General features: G+C 35.7%; 1 protein-coding gene and 1 pseudogene across 2 annotated transcripts in view; one reads left to right on the top strand and one right to left on the bottom strand.

Annotated features, from left to right (window-relative positions):
• Positions 1–20,877, bottom strand: part of VAV3 (vav guanine nucleotide exchange factor 3) — a 351,109-nt gene that overhangs the window by 165,356 nt on the left and 164,876 nt on the right. The window contains exons 10-15 of one of the 2 annotated variants that reach the window (XM_007528282.3): positions 17,567–17,662; positions 15,511–15,579; positions 12,572–12,658; positions 6,412–6,497; positions 4,009–4,141; positions 3,571–3,680 (exon numbers count right to left, since the gene is read on the bottom strand). In XM_007528282.3, the coding sequence (XP_007528344.1) occupies positions 3,571–3,680; positions 4,009–4,141; positions 6,412–6,497; positions 12,572–12,658; positions 15,511–15,579; positions 17,567–17,662 (581 nt within the window). The remainder of the gene's footprint in view (positions 1–3,570; positions 3,681–4,008; positions 4,142–6,411; positions 6,498–12,571; positions 12,659–15,510; positions 15,580–17,566; positions 17,663–20,877) is intronic. The other variant, XM_060202170.1, reaches the window with a different exon arrangement.
• On the top strand, positions 5,628–6,048 carry LOC132541262 (thioredoxin-like; annotated as a pseudogene).

The raw sequence follows: 20,877 nt of genomic DNA on the forward strand, positions 1-20,877 counted from the left end.
CCTATTACCATGAACATCGTGGGTTGCTTAATTTTCAGTTCTTCTCCAGGGCTTACAGAATATGAGCACCAGAATTTTACATAATGTGTAATAGCAAGATCTAAGTCATAGGCAAAGCCATAAGCTTCAGGATTTACCTAGATTATTCGATTTTCCTGAACACAAGATAGGCAATAGATGAATTGCAAAGCTAGAAACAGGGATGTCCTGCAACAATGGGATTCTGATCCTCACTAAATTTATTTTTGCCATACATGGCATAATCTTTGCTAGTAGAAGCCCTCAGGTTTGACTCTGGATGGTCTCTAAAAAGGTTCATATGCTTTCTTACCATCTGCACAAGCAGTTATTAGAACTCTGGGGGGGTGGGGGATTGGTCACTTCTATGTATGTCAAACTATATTGTTGAAATGGCTGGGAAATACTAAAAAATAAATAATCCCAAATTCTCTGTGTTCTGCAACTACCTCACCTATATTGGAACAATTAAATCCTTTGAAGTGTTGGGGGTCCTCCATTTTGCAGATAGCTAGTAGGCATATTTTAGTTATATTTCATCTGCACTGTTCCAGCCTTTAGGTCCATGAATGGTCAACAATTTGTTTGGCTTTGTATGTTAAATCTCTTTTCAGCCACCAGGCTCCAGATACTAGCAGGATGCGACCAGACTTTCCTGGACAGACAACACCACCAATGTGTCTTGGAGCTCCGCTTCCCCAGAGGCCTTCCCCAGTAGGGAAAGAGAGAGACAGGCTGGGAGTATGGATCGACCAATCAACGCCCATGTTCAGTGGGGAAGCAATTACAGAAGCCAGACCTTCCACTTTCTGCATCCCACAATGATCTTGGGTCCATACTCCCAGAAGGTTAAAGAATAGGAAAGCTATCAGGGGAGGGATACAGGGTTCTTTCTGGTGGTGGGAATTATGCGAAGTTGTACCCCTCTTACCTTATGATTTTGTCAACGTTTCCTTTTTATAAATAAAAAATTAAAAAAACAACAAAAAATAATTAAATCCTTTGATAGCCCTGTGTATAGACAATTAAGGTGGTGACTGCTTGTTATCTGAAACTAAGCATCTCCCCTTCTTCCCATAGTGAAGAACCTCAGTTCTTAACAGGCACAATCTTGCCTGGAATAAACATTATATTTCCCAGACTCCTTGTCAGGTATTCTGAATTTTATAAGCCACATGAGTTCTGCCGAGTACTGTATAGCTGAAGTCAACTATATTTTTTCAAAGGATTGTTACAAGTTGCTCAATTCTGATTTTAAGGGTGATCAAGATCACTCTCTTAGCAGGGCACCTACTTTGCCATGAAATTTAGGTTTAAGTTTCAGAGGCACCACAGAATACTACTAATAGTACTAATAGTACTAATGGAAAATTCATTGTTGTTCTCTTTCTCTTCCCCCCATTTCACTTCCCCCCCTTCTCTCCCTCATCTCTCTTCTTCTATCTTAAAGGGAAAAAAAAAAAGTCTACCCTAAGGAATGAAGCCCCAGCAACAATAATAACAACAACAACAAAAATGTAGATTTTATAGCTGGAGATCCAGCAGCTGTCTTGGACAACAGGGAATCCAGTCTTGCAAACAGAAACCAAATTCTTACAACACTAAAATGAGAAAATCTTATTTTAGGTCTTTCTACTTGCTTGCTGTACTTACCCTATGGTTTTATCGATATTTTTATAAGTAAATATTAAAAAATGGGAAAATCTGAGCCTAATTCCCTGATGACAACACAGGTCATCTATGTATCACCTATCTTGTGCCTGTTCCAAACCCTTAAATAAAAGATATATAAGAGCCATAGTGCCAAGTGTCTTGTGTCTAAAGTTTGACTGTCATATGGTAACTCAACAACAACCTAAGGAAATCAATCCCTTAAAGCAACTGTAGTAAGTCTATCACACGGTCCCAGAAGCCTGCTTGTCTGAGGCATGAGATTTAACTCCCTTCCACAGAAGAATTCCTTAATACATTCAAAGATTATGTGGCAGAACAGAACCCAAAGCAAAGTAGCAGACTCCCCACAAGAGCAAAGGCTTGAGATCTGCTTTGTCTTTGTATGTTACTATCAGCCCTAGCATTACGATGTTCTAGTTTGCATTACTAAATCCAAGGGCCACCTATCACTTAAAACCTCACTTGAAAAAGCATCTCCATTTATGACGTGACCTACTACTCATCAGAAGCTAGGCAGAGAGCATTGGCTTCACTGCCTGAGCCTAAAGTCAAAGAGATGCTTATACAACAGACACTATACAACTGCATGGAGCTACGAACATAGTTTGCTTAATTATTATAATCAATAACAACAAATCATAGGACACATCAAAGTATACTAGAAGATCCTCTCTGGGTTTATGCTTGTGCATGCACTAGGATCCTAAAAACAAAACGGCATTAAAACAAGTGATAACAATAGGTATCACTTTATTGTTCAGTGTCATACCTGCCTGTGTTGTACTATATAGCTAGCACTTTGCTTGCCACACTATCTGCAATTTAAAATATATTTTTATCCCTTTTTACAGAGGATAAAAATTAAGTTTTAAGACTTAATGCCAGGGCTAACACTATGTAACCTATTCAGAGCAGTGGCCATAGATGATCCCAGAATTATCTATATCTAGCCAAATAATACTTTTACACAAAATGTTAAAATAATCATGAGAAAAATCCTAGTTTTCTCTCTTTGTGACTACAGTAAAACATCCTAATCCTATCCTATTTTACATTAACACTGCCATTTCAAAATAAGCAAGGCAGAAAAACCTAACACAATTTATCCAGAAATAGTAAGTACTGGTGGAAGGCAAATGAAATACATTGCAAAGTGGTTTTTACTAAATTTTCACTTTTTGTTAATAGTTTCAATTTCAGTGTGACCTATGTGTTCCAATAATAAGGGTTATTATATTCCTTTTAATCCATAAATGTCAAACTGAAGCGAAATCTCTATAATGAAATGTTCTTCTATAATTATAACTTTTCATGTTATTCCTTTGGAAACAGGTCTTATTTGTTTCCTGCCTCTTTGGTGAGCTTCTACTTTAATGAAAAGAAAGAACATTAAAAGAAAACAAGCCCATAAAGCATTCACTGAATATGCCAAGCAATTAATTACCCTAGCATTCAAACAATGAGTTAAAAACATGGAGGGGGAGCTCTTTCTGTTAAAAATACGACTTCTCTATGTATCTTTGTATGTGTGTGATTACTACAGATATATAAAGAGATAGTAATGACATTAAACGTTTATCACCGAAATGATTAATATCTTCTTGGGATGATGAAAGATTAAGAATTTGAATATGCCACAAGAAGAAAGTCAAATAGAAGGTTAGAGCTCCCTCTTTCTTTTTCTTGAAGAAATTCACCAAACCCTTTTCCAAGAGGAGAATTATCAAACCGACTGAAAAGCAGCACCTATTGTCTGAGTACAGTGTCTCCCCAAGCTCTGTACACATGCTGCAAGTCTTGGAGTACATTCATTGATAATTCATTACTCATAAAAGATATAAGTAGTATTAAAATGTTTTAAAATATATAAATACTCACAAAGCCATTTCAAACTGTTCCAGCCATTTTTTCTTTAAGTCTTTTGTTTTGCAATAAAATTCTAGCCCATTTTGTCCTTGGGTATGGATGAGGTAGAAGCCATAAGACCACTGTTAAAATTAATATTCCTGGAGTTAATATGTATCATCCTCATAACATTATGAGTGTCTGAACTGTGAATTAGCAAGATTATTATTGTCAGCTTCATAACTAATACTGTTTCTATGTCAAATGCACTTGACTGTCTTGATCATTAAAGTATTAGAGATAATCATATCAGCTGTGGTACTGTTCAATTATTTCAGAGGCTTAGTCCTAATCAATCTATAAAACCAGAAACACTTGGATCAATAGGCCACATCTCTCATTAAACTATTAGCACACTATCCTTATACATGCAAAGTTATGAATAAATTAGTTATTCATTTCCAGAATTACCTTTTTATTTTCTTTATCAGTTGTAGGATTGTTGGCTATTTTGTACTGCTGAAGATCAATTATTTCCTTCATTTCATAATTATCACCTTTCCTTTTACATACAATCACTGCCAAATCAAATAAGAAGATATGCCTGGGAGAGAGAAAGAAGGCAAGACAGATTTTATATAATTTGAAATCATGAGAGCTCAATCTTCCCCGTGAAAGTCATTATACCAATCATTTTTCTCTACGTTAAAAACAAAGGCAGTGCTACAGCACACTAAAAAAGAATAAACTGTGTGCATCCTGGCATTATGCTATACTAAATGGAGGTCCAACTGTTCCTCATAAAACAAACAAACAAACAACTGGCAAAAATGTGGTCTGGGAGGCGGCACAGTGGAAGGGCTTTGGACTTGCAAGCTGAGATAGGTCCTGAGTTTGATATTGACACTGCAGATGCCTGAGTGCTGCTCTGATATCTCTCTCTTTTTCTCAGTAAATAAATCAAAGCTGGCAAATTTATAGAAAGAACAATATATACACTACAAAACTGCTGTAAGTAACAACTGGGATAAACTTTAAAGCATAGCTTATAAGCAATGTCATTTTTTATTTTTTATTTTTTTACTTAAAAGCTAACCATTTACAAGATATTGTAAATGACAACAATAGCACCTAAGTTGTACAGGTGTTAAGAGTCAGCCAAAATGTGTTGTGAAAGGCTCATCTCCCTTGCAAAGATAACTCAACTTAAAAGTTATCAAGTTATGACCAGCTGCTGAGTTAGGTATTATTATGGTCTTTATTTTACTGGGGTAGAATCAGGCTTAGAGAAGTTAGGTAACTTGTTCAAGGTCATCCTGCAATTGAGATGCAAAGTAGGTTAAATACTTAGAGATAATACTTGCAGTTTATACTTTTATGCCTTTATCATGTTTTCCTTATGATTTATGAGACAAACACTGAGTGATGTATGAAAATGTAAACTACAAAAATTAAGGTTAAATTTACATACTGATAGCTCTCCTCTTTCTTCTTAAGAACAATTTCACCAGAGGAGAAAACAAACCTTATAAATCTGTGAACACCAGTACTTGTATCTGTTTGCAAAATCTCAGTGATTAACACCCATACATTTTACAAACAATGAACTCTAACAATAACATCACTTTAAAAGTCTTTTTTCCAAGGAGAGGCTACAAAGACTTGAGATTCTATAGAACAGCAGGGTGGAAGTAAGAGCTGATGCTGCCCCCTGCTGACAAACTCTCTCATTCTCAAAAGTATCAGCAGCCATTTCTACCACAGAAGGGTTTTAACAATCACAAATAAAATACTAGAAACACCATGGTCAAAGTCACTACTCTTTAAGGACTCTACCTTAAAATGTCCTTCAAGAAAACCTCACTAAATGGTCTTTACCTAAACATTCTTCTCAGGACATTTTACTTTTAATTTTTCATATGCAAAAAAAAAAAAAAAAGGCAAACTCTCATTCTAAGGATGTATCTTTGGTTCTTACTTGCTTTGTTTTGTTTTGTTTGTTTATTTTTCCTTAGCTGATCTTCCATATTATCAGTTTTTTTGTTTTAAAAAATCAACTTGGGGGCTTGCATCTGTGCTCCGCCTACTGCATGCACCCCACCAGCAGGATAGTGAAACTGATGGAGAGGAAGTGTGCTTTTCAGGAAGCCTTGGATTCTGCAGGAGATAAACCAATAGAGCCATGTGGTGTGGGGTGGGCCTTGTAAAATGATCAAGCCATTCTTTCATTCCCTTTATGAAAAGTATTCAGATGTGGTATTCCTTGAAGTAGATGTGGATGACTGTCAGGATGTTGCCTCAGAGTGTGATGTCAAATGTATGCCAACCTTCCAGTTCTTTAAAAAGAGACAAAAGGTGGACAAATTTTCTGGTGCTAAGGAAAATTTGAAGCTACCATTTACGAATTCATCTAATCATGATCTCATATATGACATAATCTCATTGGCTGTAATTTTTTATTTACAAAAAATAAAGACCAGATATGAAGATTATATGCTTAGCTCCCATTAAGTCTAAGGAACAATAAAATAATTAATTTACCCTTTTTAAAACTGCCTGTTTTATGAATAAGTGTGAATGGCAACTACATGGGAAAAATATATCAAGTTGGGTAAATTAACAGATATCAGAAAAGAAGAGAGATACCTAATATATCTTAATGAGAAAATTGTAGTTTGTGAGATAATTATGGAAAACCAAAGGCCCCTTGCCTTTTCTGCTTTAATAACTTGATAATGGGGACACAGAACTTTGGTGGTAGATGCAATATCCTCAAGTTCATTTTCCACCCTTAGAGGAGCTGTTTTCAAGCTTCTTTCAATTTGAAGACATCCATTCCTTATTTTGAAGCTAAGCATCACTTTTCTTTCTCACCTTTCTTGTTTTGTATGCTTGTCTAGAGTGGTTATTCGGATTTCACCATCTCCCTGAGGTCTTCCAAAGAGCAATACTGGTTGGTTCTAAAATGCAAAATTTGCATGTCTCAGTTTTTCAAAGTCATATAACAACATAAATATTGGTGAAGATATTAGCTAGAAACAACTACCAATTTCATGACAAATTTTAGCAAATTGTCTTAGGTCTGTAAGACAAACTTCAAATAATAGCCTGTCTTTTTTGTTCATCTGAGACTGAGGACATATATTAAGTTTAGTTATAATCTTAAGGGGATATTAGCTATCAAAAGAAAAATTGAAAGCATTCAGGTAACAATTTTCAGAAAGTAATATTCAATGAACATCTACTATGTTATTAGTCACTATAATAAGAATACCTTCATGATCAAATGTTACAAAAAATGTAGGGGCCAGGTGGTGGTGGGACCTCATTAAGTGCTCACATACAGTGCAAAAAATGAGAATAGGTGGAAAATTACTCAAGATGGGAAGTCCATATATAGCAAACCTGCAGTCAACATCATACTCAATGGTGAAAAACTGGAAACATTTCCTCCTCTGATCAAGTACTAGACAGGGCTGCCCACTATCACTATTACTATTCAACATAGCAATCAGGCAAGAACAAGGAATTAAAGAGATACAGACTGGAATGGAAGAAGTCAAACTCTATTTGCATATGGTATGCTAGAACACATAGCAAAACCTTAAGAATCCATCAGGAAGATCTTGGAAATTATCAGGCAATGTAGTACGGCGTCAGGCTACAAAATAAGCCAGTGGTATTTCTCTATCCAAACACTAAGCACAAAAAGACATCCAGAAACCAATCCCTCTTACTACAGGAACAAAAACAATAAAATATGTAGGAATAAGCCTAACCAAAGAAGTGAAAGACTTGTATACTGAAAATTATGAGTCGCTACTCAGGAAATAGAAAAAGACACAAAAAAGTGGAAAGATGTTCCATGTTCATGGGTTGGAAGAATTAGCATCATCAAAATTAATATACTACCCAGAGCCATATACAGATTTAATGCTATCCCCATCAAGGTCTCATCCAAATTTTTTGGAGAAAAGAATAAAAGCTACAAATATTTATCTGAAAATACTTAGAATTGCCAAAACAATCTTGAGAAGAAAGAACAGAACTGGAGGTATCACAGTCTCAGATCTCAAACTGTATTATAGGGTCTTGTAATCAAAACTACTTAGTACTGGAGCATAAATATACATACTGACCAGTGGAATAGGATTTAGAGCCCAAAAATAACCACCCACACTATGGACATCCAATCTCTGATAAAGGTGCCCAGACTATTAAGTGGGGAAAGGAAAGTCTTTCTAGAAAATGGAGCTGAAGAAAATGTGTTGAAAAATTCAGAAGAATGAAACTGAACCACCACATTTCACCAAACAAAAAAGTAAATTCCAAGTGGATAAAGGACTTGTCTGTTAGACCAGAAATTTTACAGGCATTTTTAATGATACAAATCCAATTACAAAGAACACTAAAACAAAAATAAACAAGTGGGATCACACCAAATTAAAAAGCTTCTGCATACTTGCAATGTTGCCAATTATGACCAAGAGTGTTGGTTCTGCTTCTAATTCTGCTTCTAAGACCCCCTTCTGTTTTGATCATTACATTAGGTTCACTTGCATTGCTTAAGGCTGTGGTCTATTTACATAATCAATGCTTTACCTGAGACCCACCCTGCCTACAGGGCATGATTTAATCCCACTGGTTCACACTCTCTTTTCGCTCTGCCCCCTTTCCTAGTCACATCCTGTTTTCCACCGTTTAATCCCCACTGGTTCACGCTCTTACTCCACTCCACCCCCTATCCTACTTATTTCATCATCCGATCTGACACTTCCACCTCAGGAGATATAAAGGACAGGATTTTCTAATGAATAGAGATCAGATAGATTGCACTGCATTCTCGATCATCAATAAAGATTGATCTGCATTCCCAGCTCAGCCATGAGACCCTGATTATCTCTCTCCCGCCCGCGGAGCTAGCCTGGCATCTGGCGCCTGAACAGGGACCAGCACAAGAGCTATAAGCTCAGACCAGCAGGGACTCAGAGAGGTTACACAGGCAAGGAAGACTAAAGCAGAAACAAACCAATGGGACTACATCAAACTGAAAAGCTTCTGCACAGCCAAAGAAACTATCACACAAACAAAGAGACCCCTCACAGAATGGGAGATCTTAACACACCATACATCAGACAACTACTATACAAGCTACTGACTGAAAGTGATTACTAAATCTAGACTACATTCTAATAAAGAAACAGATATGTAATTAATTAACAATACTATAGAAAATGTTAAAATGCGTGTTCTCTATCAATATTCCAGGGAAATTTTGCAGAATTAGTAAACCACCCCTAAATTCATATGGGGTCTCCAGAGACTATTCAAAGGCAAAATAATCTTTTATCATTATTATTATTTTTAAATATTTATTTATTCCCTTTTGTTACCTTTGTTGTTTTATTGTTGTAGTTACTGTTGTTGATGTCATCATTGTTGGATAAGACAGAGAGAAATGGAGAGAGGTGGGGAAGATAGGGAGAGAAAGATAGACACCTGCAGACCTGCTTCACCGCTTATGAAGCGACTCCCCTCCAGGTGGGGAGCCAGGAGCTTGAACCAGGATCCTTCTGCAGGCCCCTGCACTTTGCACCACATGTACTTAACCTGCTGTGCTACCGCCCGACTCCCAGCAAAATAATCTTCACAAAGAACAAAGTTGGAAATTTTGATTTTTCAAAATGATATTATGAAGCTATGGCACATAACACATGGCATTGAAATAGATTGCTCATACTAAACTTCACACATACATCCAAAGTATTCTTTTTTAGGGTTCCAAGAATATTCAGTAAGGATAGGATAGCAATTTCAACAAATGATGTTACAGAAACTAGACACATATGTACAAAAATAGCATTTACCTCAAACCATTCATGAAATCAGCTCAAAGTAGATCAAAGAGATAAAAATATAAAATTCTTCCAAGAAAACCTAGGTTAAAAGGTTTATGACATAGAATTTACTAATGATTTCTTGGATGTGATACTAAAAAAAAAGCAGGCAACAAAAAAATTAAACTTCATCAAATAAAATAATTTGTGCACCAAAGAACAAACACTACCAGTGAAGTGAAAATGCAACCCACTGAATGTCAATTTACAGAATAGAAGAAAATACTTACAAACCAATTTGTGATAAGGATTAATACTCATAGTGTTAACAAGTTTCATAACTCACTAACAAAATACAATTGATTTGAAAATAAGCAAAGATTTTAAGCAGATACTTCTAAAAAGATAATAAAAACATAAGACAATGTGTTAAATACTACTACTTATTGCAGAATTTAAATATAACAAGATGGCACTTCAAATCCAATGGAATTTTACTAAAAAAAAAAGATATACATACATTAAAAATGCTGGATATTAATTATATCACACTAAATTAAATGAAAAAAAAAGGGAGGGGTTAGGCGGTAGTGAAGTGGGTTAAGCGCACATAGCGTGAAGTGCAAGGAGCAGTGGAAGGATACAGGTTCCAGCTCCCGTCTCCCTCCTGCAGGGGTGGGGATCACTTCACAAGCAGTGAAGCAGGTCTGCATGTGTCTATCTTTCTCTCCCTCTCTCTGTCTTCCCCCCCTTTCTCCATTTCTCTCTGTCCTATCCAACAATAATGACATTAATAACAATAAAAAAACACAACAACAATAAAGCAACAAGGGTAACAAAAGGGAAAAAAGTAGCCTCCAGGAGCAGTGGATTCATGGTGCAAACACAGAGCCCCAGCAATAACCCTGGAGGGAAAAAAACAAACAACAACAAAAAAAGGATCTAGCAATTCCATTTGTGGTTAATATGTGAACACAGGGTTTCAAACAGATATCTGTACTTCCCTGTTCATAGCAGCATTATTCACAATAATGAAAAGAGGAAAGCAACCCAAATGTCCATCAATGGATAAATTTAGTATAAACTAAATATGGGGTACAAACAATTGGTGTTATATTATTCCTTAAAATAAATTATAAAAAATAAACAGAAATTCTGGCACATGCTACAGGTATAAACCTTGAAGCCAGGGACATAATGACATATGTTATGCTTCTATTTACATGAGCTACACAGCCCAATCAAATTCATGTAAAGACAAAAAGAAAAAGATGGTTTCTAGGTAGTAGAAGGATAGGAGTGGATATTTATTGTGTAAGAGGCACAAAGAGCTTTAGCTTTGTAAAATAAAAAGACAGATGTGAGATACAGAGAGATAATAGATAAATATATGTATATACATATATATGATATATACACATATATGATCAAATATATATAATCACATACATACATACATATATCAAACACTAAGTAGTTTCTTCCCATGCAATGTGCTATAGAATTATAAATGACACAAAAGAATGATACAAGTTTAACAGTCTGATATAATTTAGTTGAACACTGAGATAGTCAATATTAATAAGGTCTATGAAATACACTGACAAAAAGTTTTTTTTTTTTTTTTATGCCTCCAGGGTTATCACTGGGGCTTGGTGCCTGCACTACGAATCCAATGCTCCCGGAGGATATTTTTTTTCCCTTTTGTTGCCCTTGTTGTTAATTATTGTTGTAATTGCTGTCTTTGATGTTGGGTAGGACAGAGAGAAATGGAGAGAAAAAGAGAAGACAGAGAGGGGGAGAGAAAGACAGACACCTGTAGACCTACTACACTGCTTGTGAGGCGAACCCCCCCACACACAGGTGGGGAGCCAGGGGTTCCAACTGGGATCCTTCTGCCTGTCCTTGTGCTACCTCCTGTGCTACAGTCCCGGCCCCAAAAAGTTTCTTACTTTTTTTTTTTTATTGCCTCTCTGGGGCTGGATACCTAGACTACAAATCCACTGCTCCCAGAGAGGCCTTTTTTTTTTTTTTCCCTTTTCTTTGTCTCTCCTTTTCTTTTCTATTTTATTTGATAGGACAAAGAAAAATTGAAAAGAAAAGGGAGGTAGAAAAGAAACACAGACATCTGTGGACATGCTTCACCACTCCTGAAGGTATCCATCCCCCTTGTGAAACTACCTCCTACAGTTTCGGAGTGGTGACTTTAACCCTGGTCCTTGCACGTGGTCATGTATGCACTTAACGTGTGCTCCACTGCTCCAGCTCCCAACAAAAAAACTTTTTACTAGCTTTAGATGGGAGTTATTCACAACAAAGTCCCAGTCAGTCCTTTAGCTTGCCAGTGTCTGTTGTGTTGTCACCCTGCTCAACTCTCTGAGTCCACCATGCTTCCTTTTACTATGAATTTCCAGCCACTCTTCTGTTACCTTCTTGAACACTCTAGAACTACTGGTAGTTCTCACCTTCCTTTAAGCATTTCACTTGCTATGGCTTCTAATTGAATCACTCCCCTCACCCAGCCCCCATCAATCTGAGTCCTTTTTTGTTTGTCTTTGTTGTTTTGAGCAGAACATTTCTCAGTTCTAACTATGAAAGGTGCTGGGGATGGAACCTAAAGCTGACTGGCTTCTTCTAATCCTCCAGGTTCAGAAAGAATGTTTCCTCAACATTGTGTCCAAACTAGAACTCCTCTAGTTTGCAACTCTTTCTGTCGCAGCTACTTGCCCACAGCATTAATCTCAATTTAGCATTTTTTCAACTCATGTCTTACTTTCTCAAGCACAAAACCATGCTATTCATTGTTATAGTTTTAGCCTGGAGAAAAAAGATCTGATGCATAATAGTCACCCAGTAAATATACATCAAAATGAATAACTCAATAGGAATCAGCCATGGCAATGCATGGAGGTAATGGAAAGAAACAGAAAAGAAAAAAAAAATGGTCTATAAAGTTTAGAATTTAGACTGCTGGAAGGGGTACAGTGAGATTAAGGTAAGTGGAACAAGAAGTCAGGACAGTGGTATATCACAGATGCTCTCAGACATCCACATGGATATTTCCAGAGGAATCAGAAATAATAATAGTAAGTCTGAAACAATAGAAAACTTGAAGGTAAACTTTTATTCAAAAACAATTCCTAGAATGTCCCCCAATTTTCAGTAATGGGAAGTTGGATAGAAAGATAATTACATACCAAGTTTTCTATAGATAGCTGAAACTGTTTAATTTCACGAAGGGTCTCATTATCTCTCTTCACTTCATTCACATATTGTGCCAAGTCCTAAAGAATAAAAGGAAGGGTATAAAAAAAAAAAAAAAGCACAATGAGATTAGAGAAGAAATGGGAACTGAAAGAAAACACACCATTAATTCCATTAGTGGCAAAAGTAACTAGCGTAACTTTTCAGTGACAATAAAATGAAGGCCCAATCAATCAAAGCTGCATTTCCAAAGCAATTTAAAAATGTCTGGAGTACAGCTGGGAAGACTGAAGAATTGTCGTTTACCACGCCCCTGAGAAAAGTAAGGATAGCAAACAAAAAATAAAACAAAACTAGCTGCACAAAGTATAACAAAAAGGAAACTAGGTTAGAAAAAAATGTAAATTACAAATTAATAACTAACCTATAGGGAATCACATATGTACACAAATTAGAATGTAGGAAAAAAGTAACTACAAGTTAGACAATGTTCTGCAATCAGTTAGCAGTGTCTTGTTCCTGTGAACATGCAGTAGAGAAAGTAAGTTCAAGGAGTAAACAAAGTTCTTTGAGGTCCCAAATCCAGACACTGGCAACACCATAGTCAGAGCTGAGCAGTGCTCTGGCAATGTATAGATAGAAACTTATAAGCAAACCATGTTCTTCCACGTGCTTTCACTTATTTTAAATTTTTCTTTTCATATTTGAGGAAACATTAGCTAATCTTTCCACACCCTATTGTTATTTTTATTATATGTGCTCTAGATTTTCCTGCCTTATGAGCTCTTTTTCCTTTTTCTTATCCTTTTAAGTATATCTGTACTCATAGGAGCAGAACTATGACTAAAAGCAGGTCCTAACTCTGTTCTAAATGAAAATCTGAGTTTTTATAGGGCACATTTATAAATAATTTCTTTTAAATTTTGAAATATGCTATGACTTTTTTAATAACAATAAAAACTGTGTTGGGGCCAGATGATGGTGCGCCTGGTTGAGCACACACTTGACCAGGCCCAAGGACCCAGGTTCAAGCTCCCATATACAGAGGGGAAGTTATACAAGAGGTACAACAGTGCTGCAGGTGTGTGTCTCTCTCTACTCTATTACCCATCTCCTCTCAAACTCTCTGTCGCTATCTGATTGATAGATAGATAAGTAAATAAATAAACAAATTAACAAATATTTTTAAAATTGTGTGATGTTTCCTGATAGGATACTGAAATCAACATAGTGGCAAAACTAGCACTGACACTGGAACAAGGACATTAAGTAGGCTGACACTGCTCCAAGTAGAATTTCACTGCTGTTTTGTTTGAGAACAAGTATTTGGGTTTAAGTTAAAGCAAATGTTATTTCTTTCAAAGTTGTTCTATTCATCATTACATGAAATTGAGGTCTTACATGTTCCCCAATGAGCTCAAAAAGTGCCTTTATTTACAGGGATTTGTGGAGATACATGTGTTAACAGGGCCTTGTACATGCATGATTTAGCATTCCAAAACCATGTTTTCATTCAAACACAGACAAAGGGAGAGGGAGAGACACATCAGAACCTGAGTTTTTTTCTAATGCCACAGCACCTAGCACATGGTGTTTGATACTCAAACCCAGGCCATCTGCAGGGCAAGGTATGCACCCTAACCAATGAGCTATTTCTCTGACACTATATGTAGCTCTTAATTTCTACATTTAGCTGAACAACAACAACAACCCATACAAAAAAACACCTAAATTGATCCACAAAATCCACAAGTAAACAGATTATCCTCATGAGGAAACTAAGTCAAACTGCTATTTTGAAACCAAGTGGGCCTACCTGCCACTTAGTCAATCCTACAGCTTCCTTCCTTCCTTCCTTCCTTCCTTCCTTGCTTGCTTGCTTGCTTTACTCCGTTCTTTCTTCCTTTCTTCTTTCTTTCTTTTTAATAATATTTATTTATTGGATAGAGACAGCTAGAAATTGAGAGGGAAGGGGGAGACAGAGAGATACCTGCCACCCCGCTTTACCACTGGTAAAGCTTCCCCCTTGCAGTGGGTGCCGAGGTCTTGAACCCAGGTCCTTGTGCATGGTAACATGCATGCTCAACTAGGTGCGCATCACCCAGTCCCTCCAACAGCTTTCTACTAGCACAAATAAAAAAAGAAAAGAAGAAAGAAAAAATTAATTTATTTAAATAAAAAGAGTTAAAGGGGTGTGGTGTGGTGGCATACCCAGTTAAGACCACATAGTACTAAGAACAAGGACCTGTGCAAGGATCGGGGTTTGAGTCCCAGTTACCCAACTGCAGGGTGTAAACTTCACGAGCAGTGAAATAGGTCTGCAGGTGTCTTTCTATCTCCCTCTCTATCTCCTTCTCCTCTCAATTTCTCTCCATCCTATCCAATAAAATGGGGAAAAAATGGCTACCAGGAGCAGTGGATTCATATAGTACTAACAATAAAAAAAGGAGACAAAAAAAAATTAAAAATAAAGAATTGATTACTGGTGGATTTTGAAAGCTGCCATACATTTAGTAAACAACTAATTTTATTGTGGTATCTCTCCTGTTGTGTTGCAATTGTGTGTACACTTAAATCCATGCTAAAATAACTATTTAAGTTGAGAATATCCTGCTCTCTCTGACAAAAACTATTAATATACGTATATATGTATTAAATTTCAGATAGAGACAGGTGGAAAGATAGCACAGCACTACTCCACCATCTGTAGAGCTTCCCCAGTGCCAAGTGCTCTCATGAGCTGCCAGGTCTCAGAGCCAGGGCTCTGTACAAAGCAAGGTAGATGTCCTATAAGATGAGCTATCTTCTGACTCATCAGAATTTTTAATGTAATGCAATATATTCTAGCATAGGATAAATATCCGTTGGCAGTTTGTATTCTAGTGTTTTTAGCCAAGACTTTTTTAAACAGTTACAGATGTATTCGTCATACCTTCATTGCATCAAGAGCCAGTTTTAGATTTGCCTTCTCCACAGGATCTGTTGTATGTTTGACCAGTTCCTGTGTGGAAGATAGAGTATACTACTACTTACATCAAATTAAAAATAGAATATAAGGAAAAAATTAAGTAAACCAGTTTTGTCATGTGCATTATATAATATGAAAATCTGATGAAACTAGGTTCCCTCGACAAACACACCTACCCAGTAAGCTATCTCTCTAGCCTATTTTTTCCATTTCAGTAGTGAGCCTAACCAGTGCAGGGGGACTAGTTAGATCACAAGTGCTTAATACTCTTTATGGAACAAAAAGTCACTCAGAATTCTTTCCTGAATTCAATGCCAGCAGTGTTTTTAGTTGTAAAATAGACTTGACAAACATCACATGAGTTCAGTATAACAAACTTGGCAGACCTATATTCTTTTATTTGGATTTTACTCCCATTTATTAAATAATAATAATTTATCCTCAATAATTTAAAATTCTCACTATAAAATATTTTAATTTTATCATGGCTATCTGTGGTTTACCCACCAGCACATACTAAATAGTAAGTAGAAAATGTTTAAATTCATGTGATGTCTATTCACCACATTTCCAGATTTTAGGATTAACAAATCTACTCTACACTATTGCAAGGTGAAGAAACCTTTCTGGATCTGTGACCTAGTGTGGTATCCAATATAACACTTTTTCTACTAAAAAAAAAAAATCACAACTAAACATACTTTTGATATTTAAGATAAAAAGTCCAAGAGAAATTAAGGCAGAAAGTTTACTGAATTTCAAAAAGGTGTAGTCATATGTTATAATCACAAGTCTGTTTTAAACCTTGTAAATGATCAAAGTAGATTTTTTTTTTTTGAAAATTGCGCCTCCTAAATTCAATTGATATTTGACAGCATCAAAGTTAGAAAATAAATTATCTTATTTTGGATATCTTTTTAGCTCTATGATGACTTTGAAACTGATTTCCCAAGTCTTCCTTATTATTTTTTCATAAAATTCAATTTGATTAAGTTACTTTGTGTTTAGGTCTCATAAATGTTTTAATGCATTTTTAAAGAATAATAAGGGTTTGGATTTTTCTGATTTCTCAGTAGAACAAAAAATAGGGATGACTAATAATTTTGCAGCTACAGTTCAAGAAATTTAATATACAAGATGTACAAAGCACAGCAGACTGAAAATTATATTTCACATACAGGTAGTAGATCTTTTTAAAATGACATTTCACGAGCATCAGCAGAGTTGACAGACTAATGCACTAAGACATTTTTTTGGAGCAGAACTAATGAGTCTCCTGGTACAGCTATCAAATTAAATTCATAAGACTCTCCACCCTTACTAGAGGACTAACCATGGAAACCATAAACTTTTGGGTTATAACAAGAATCACTTCAAAATAAATGTAGGCTTATTATAATTTACTACAGCAGAAAGCAACACAGAATGTGACACAATTTCTCTTTAGTTGTAGTTATAAGTAAGGCAAAATAATACAATTAACCTGCCAAAATTCAGGTGTATCACAACACTGAGATCCAGTGAATATTGTTAACTCCAGAAGACTTGCTCAAATAGTTATTTTTATTTGTTTAGCCTTTTAAAAATATTTTTAAGCCAGTGTTATTTGAAGGACACAAAATACGACTTCTGGAAAAAATAAAGAGAAAGATTTCTAGCTGTTTTTTTAATTTTCCCTTTAACTACATCAATAATTGAAAAGAGTAAGAAGATAGGACCCCAAACACAGAGTGTCCAAAATGTAGCTGATGCTTTATCAATATTCTTGTTTTGTTTTGTTTGGCACTGGAGTCTTATGCATGCCTGATAATACTGCTTCTGCTGGGCCTTTTTGTCCATTTAATTTCTGCAGCACTGTTCCACAGTTGATTAACCTTCCCCGATGCTGTGAATGTTGTTCCTATATGGTGGTGGGGCTAAAACTAGGGTCATCATACATGTTAATTTGTTCTACTGGATGAACCATCTCATGATCCTAATATTTTGGAATAAGTAAATGAAGTTATCAGCAGTTACATACTTGGAGGAGCAGGTGGTACTTTAAAACACGTTGCATAGGAACCACAAGCAAATCTCGAAGAGTGAATTTCCCATTATTGGCTCTTTTGGAACATTCCTAGTAAAATATATGTTTTTAAAAATCTGTTAGTTTTATTTTTAAAAAGAGCCATAAAACATCCAAAGATGCAAAAGTCAAAAGCAAAATTGATTATACAATAAATATTCTAATGCTTTCATTTATAACAATTTTTCATCTGCACTTAAAAGCACAAAACACCAGAAAAAAAAAAGAACATAAAATGCCCCTGGTTCTCTGCTTTAATGGTGAAAACTTATTACACTACATTACAAAATACAGGAGGTAACATTTTGCTTTAATTTAATCAGTACAAAGCCTTATTTCATTATTTTCTGAATATCATGTTTCCAGTAATTTCTAAGAATGGACGGATTTGACAAAATTTGCAAATAATCAAAATGGCATTTCCTTTTTTTATAGATAAATTTAAGTAACTGGTGGCTATAGAATTATTATATTACTAAAAAGCCTGCAATACTAAGGTAAGTCTGACTAGAGACAAGAAAGAGCTACATGGACCAGGTTCTTTCAGTTCTGGTTTAGTATTTCAGCAAGGAAATCATTATTTTGAGGTTTAGTTATTAAACTAAAAAAATGGAAACATAAGGGTGAAGCACATGTAGCGCAAGGACTGGCGTAAGGATCCCGGTTCGAGCCCCAGGATCCTGCAGGGGAGTTGCTCCACAACAGTGAAGTCAGGTCTGCAGGTGTCTGTCTTTCTCTCCCCCTCTGTCTTCCCCTCCTCTCTCCATTTCTCTCTGTCCTATCCAACAAAACAACAGCAATGACAACAACAATAACTACAATAATAAAAAATGGAAACATAAATATTTTTTAAGACTGAGAATTTAGTATGTGGTAATATTCAGGGTTTTTTGTCAGTCTTAAAATTTTAAAAATTCTGTGTACATATAAATAAAAGATTGTTCAGTTTCTTTCTGGAATAGGTTAAAGCTATTTGTTTCTTGATTATCCTTTGTGATAATCAAAGGCAGAAATCTTGTTGTACAAACAACAACAAAAAACCTACAGCACAATAAAAAAATTGGCTGACAAATGGTAAAATAATAATTTTAAAAAAGCAATTCCATTTCAATTATAATTCTAAACACAAATCAATAAATTAAACTACTTTATGCATGCAAATTGTTTTCTTAGTGGCCCTCCCCTTGCTCTCACAACTGTACCTTCCCTTTCCCAGCATGCCTGTGAACTGAGGACCAAGAACAAGTCCCTATTTATCAAAGCTCCATGTTTCCTCTCCACCATCACACTTTGGTTCACTCTATATGCCTTGTGCTTAGTCCCCCTTTCAGAAAAATTCATCATCTGTTTCAAGAACTAGAAGCTCAATCAAAGCTCTCTGTTCCTTGTGGGGTTTTCAATTACTGTGTTTACAATATCTCCCCTAGTATATTTTTATAGATTGAAGTATCTAATATTTTCATAAAAACTATTTGTTAAACTGACTGAAATGGAATGATTAACTCCAAATATGTGTTACAAATAGACCTAATAATGAATTTAAAGATTTTATTCTATTTATTCATAAGAGAGATAGAAGCATAGAGAGAAAGAGAACTAGACATCACTCTGCAACATGAGTTGACAGGGATCGAACTCAGGACATCATGCTTAAGTCCAGTATTTTATCCACTGTGCCTCCTCCTGTGTGACACACACTCTTTCTTTAAAGTTTACCTACAATAGTGCTATCTTTTCACCCTTCTGACATTAACAATGACTTAAAATAAGTTAATTACTTTAAAGTGTCAAAGCCTGAATTTAAATTAAGTCTGGCAACTCAGGACTGGCTTTGAACAAGTTGATCTAATTTTATTGGTTCTCGCATATTTGTAGTAGTTCAAGGAAATAATAAATTTCCTTAAAAATATTATCAGCAAGCATAAATTCTCTACCTTGCCCACACACTTAGCTTATCTGACATATGGATATATTATCTGAAGCTATAAAGCAAACATCATTAGCTCTAATGACCATAATGGCTTAATGAGTGCTTGACTAGAGATATTAAGCAATAAGAACTGGGGAATGCATCCTGACATGTTAGCTCATGTCTTGTTAATTTCTACGGTTCACGGAAAGGATAACTATTTTAACTGATTTCTTGCTTCTGCAAATTGTTGAGAGTTCTGGATCATGGGTCTCAAATGGGAGGTTAAACTGTTAATATTATTGTAATGAATGGATTTCATCACCCCAGCTGTAGTTTAAGCTCTTTAAAATTGAGACTTATGCTTCTTATGCTATGTCATTTAGCACAGTACTAGGAATATATATTACAAGTTATGTTGTTAACTCAGTTTAAAACCTAAAGAAGAAATTAGTTTTTTGGGCTGACAGAATAGTTTATTTGGATAGAGTGCCTGCTTTACCATGTTACATACAACCCTCATTACATTGGAGGTCACATCAGTGCTGTGCTGCCTTCTAAACTGCCTCTAGTCTCTTTGTCTCTGTTTCTATCTGGGTGGAAAAAATGGTATAAAGTGCTGAGATCCCAGTGACAACTCAAAAAGAAAAAATATATAGTTCCTTTATGTTCTATGTTCAAAGCTCAGAAAATTAAAAAAAAAATACCATCTCTTGTATTAGCCATAACTAGGGACCCGAATTTGAGGTGTAAAATGATTATTAATCTAGAAAGCAATTGGACGGGGGTAGATAGCATAATGGTTCTTCAAAGACACCCTCATGCCTGAGGCTCCAAAGACCCTGCATCATCATAAACCAAGTCTGAGCAGGATTTTGGTTAAAAAAGCAAAAGCATTGGACTGTCCTGAGTTCAATCCCTGGCAGCACATGAACCAGGTAACGACTAGTTCTTTCTCTCTCTATGCCTATCTTCTTCATGCATAAATAAAATCTTGGAGGTGGGGCAAAAGACAGAAATTATGCTTCCTCCATAGGTATCATATGCATAGCCTAATCTCCAATTTTAACTGAGAAAACAAAATGGTGGACTAGCTTACAGGGAAAGATAAAGAAGTTCTGTTATGTGTTATCACGTGTTATGTTGGATACAAAGTGGAGAAAAGAGACAAAAACCAACAAGAGCTAAAATAATCACAAAACAGAAGACATAAAGGAGCTATCTAGAATAAGAGTAAGGTAACTTTCTCTCCATCATGCTGAGATTAACAGAAGACAATTCCAGTAGAGAGTATGTGCTGAGGTGTTGCAAATACAATCTGATTAAATACTTCAAAATCACACCCTGGTTAGAAGGA

This window comes from Erinaceus europaeus, chromosome 11 (genome assembly GCF_950295315.1).
Source record: "Erinaceus europaeus chromosome 11, mEriEur2.1, whole genome shotgun sequence".
NCBI lineage: Eukaryota > Metazoa > Chordata > Mammalia > Eulipotyphla > Erinaceidae > Erinaceus > Erinaceus europaeus.